General features: G+C 37.9%; 1 protein-coding gene across 1 annotated transcript; it reads right to left on the reverse strand.

Moving 5' to 3' along the window:
- Positions 1 to 611: 611 nt before the first annotated feature.
- LOC140039403 (uncharacterized) lies at positions 612 to 2,453 on the reverse strand. The gene has a single exon (XM_072085004.1). It carries the CDS (start codon positions 2,451 to 2,453, stop codon positions 612 to 614), a length of 1,842 nt encoding a protein of 613 aa, XP_071941105.1.
- Between the last annotated feature and the right edge of the window lie 221 nt (positions 2,454 to 2,674).

Here is a 2,674-nt window from a genome sequence, read left to right on the forward strand (position 1 = left end):
TTGAAAGGCATGCGATTTGCTTGGCTCCACAGACCAAGTCGGTCCAGATCAGCTTGAAGGTTTAGAGAATCCTGAGGAGAGTTAATTTCATTATAAATAAGAGTATCATCGGCAAAAATAGCAGTTTTACATTTAAGTGAACAAATAATATCGTTAATAAAAAATAATATCGTTAATAAATCTATATCTATCTATATCTCTGGAAATTCTGGACCTAGTGAGATAATTTTGGTGTCAAATTGTTCACAATGTATATGTTTATATTAGCTCTAACAGAACTTTCTTTGTAAAATTGACCGGAAACCCCATTTTTAGCAATTTTGACCTTTTACCTCTTTTTGCTATATCTAAGCAACGGCAGGTCGGAGAGAATTAAAAAAATAGGAGCAAATTGTTCCCAAGATATACATTTATATTCATTGTAACAGATGATATTGCTTGAAAATGACCGGAAGTGTGGTTATTAACCCTTGACATAATTGAATAAGGTTATAAAAACATAAATTAATAAATATTTTTGTGGATTTTTACTTTTATGTTAAACCAAGACAACAAAAAGGAATGAAATTACCTTCGTGACGTTTCGCCGACAATCTGTCAGCTGCTTCAGACTAATGCCTGGGTTGGAATGGTCTGGTTTTTTGTAAGTGACGCTGAACAGCGCCACCAGCCGTCTGGTTGGTATTGACGGTAGAGCGTCTCCGCTGGCCCCCTCCTGCTTCAACTTTTTCCAGCAAACTATCATATGTATGTGGGAGGTCATACCCACCAATGTCTCTGTTGATATTATGTGGTCTTTTTCTTATGCAGATAGATTCTTTTATTTTTCTTTTGTCTGTCTGTGCTTCTTTTTCAATAACTCTCGCATTCCAATTTGGAATATGGTCATTCCCTATAGCGTGGTCAGTTATGGCTGACTTATGTAAAACCTTGGACGAAGAATTTCTATTAGCACGTGTTCTAACTACTTGGTTGTGTGTTGATACGTCTTTTTTATGTTCCCCAATTCTTGTATTCAGTGCCCTTCCGGTCTCTCCTATATATACTTTCTCACAGTTTAGACAGTTCACTTCGTATATAACCCCGCACATGTCTTCCGTTTTTATTCTATCTTTTGGGTGGACTAGTCCATTCTTTAATTTATTACTTGGAATGAAGAAAGTGTTCACTTTGTGCTTAGCAAAAGTGCGTCGAATCTTTTCAGAAATTCCGTGTATGTATGGGATACCTATGTGAGCTTTCATCTTCTCCATTTCCTTTCTTTGGCGTTCTTCTGATTTGTTTATTGACTTTTGTTCTTTTCTCTTGTTTACGACTCTGTCTACTGACCATTTTGGATAGTTACAAATTTTCAATGCTTTTCTAATGTGTTCCAACTCATGTTTTTTATCTTTCTCTTCACTAACAATTGTGTCTGCTCTATTCACTAACGTGTTAACCACGCTTAGTTTGTGTTCTAAGGGATGATTAGAGTGGAAGTCCAAGTATTGGTCGGTGTGAGTTGGTTTTCGGTATACCTTGGTAGCGAGTGTTCCATCTTGTTTAATCGTGATAATCATGTCCAAGAATGGTATTTGTTTCTCTGACATTATTTCTGTGGTAAACTTGATGTTGCCCGACGGGTCAATGCTATCAAGATGGCGATTGAGGGGGAGAGGTGCATCTTTATGGACAATGGCAAAAACATCATCAACATACCGTCTCCAAAAACGTGGTTTGATGGTTCTATCTGCGCTCTTAATGGCTTCCTCTTCTAACCATTCTAAATAGATATTCGCTATCAGAGGGCTTACCGGAGATCCCATTGCAATACCTTCGTGCTGTTCATAAATCTGTTGTTGAAATGTGAAATATGTCGCATTAATTAACTGGTAGATGAGTTCCATGATGTCTTCTACTGTTAATTTCGTTCTCTTATGTAGTGTTGTATCTTTTTCCAAGTATGATCTTACAACCTCCAAGGCTTGGCCTGTGGGTGTTTTTGTAAACAACGAGATGACGTCAAAAGACACCATCACCTCATTTTCCAGGAGTATCAACTGTTTTAGGTCTTCCGCCAGTTCTTTCGCATTGGTCACATGATATTTACTTAGACCAACCAAGGGGCTTAACACCTCCTTTGCGATAAACTTAGACACGTGATAAAAAACAGAGTTGATGTTGTCAACAATAGGTCTGAGAGGCCAGTCAGGTTTATGGATTTTTGGCAGACAGTAAATTCTAGGTACTACCTCTGCGGTGGGGTACAAACTACATTTTTGTGCCCATGTGATCTTTTCTTCTTTTAAAAATCTACCCAGTGTCTTTATTAGTTTTTCCTTGTGTTTTTTGGTCGGATTGGTAGTCAACTTTCCATATACCTTTTTATCACTCAGCATTCGATTGACTTTATTTACATAATCCTCTGTGTTTATAACCACCGTTGCACGCCCTTTGTCAGCTGGCAATACCATCACTTCTTTATCTTTCTTTAACCCTTCTAAAGCATTTCTTTCTGTTCTACTTAAATTGGGCCACAGGCTGGTGGCGCTGTTCAGCGTCACTTACAAAAAACCAGACCATTCCAACCCAGGCATTAGTCTGAAGCAGCTGACAGATTGTCGGCGAAACGTCACGAAGGTAATTTCATTCCTTTTTGTTGTCTTGGTTTAACATAAAAGTAAAAATCCACAAA

This window comes from Antedon mediterranea, chromosome 2 (genome assembly GCF_964355755.1).
Source record: "Antedon mediterranea chromosome 2, ecAntMedi1.1, whole genome shotgun sequence".
Classification (NCBI taxonomy): domain Eukaryota; kingdom Metazoa; phylum Echinodermata; class Crinoidea; order Comatulida; family Antedonidae; genus Antedon; species Antedon mediterranea.

Bases quoted from the DNA above. Each gene is read 5' to 3' on its own strand.
- LOC140039403 (XM_072085004.1), bottom strand. From the start codon at position 2,453: ATGGTATTGCCAGCTGACAAAGGGCGTGCAACGGTGGTTATAAACACA.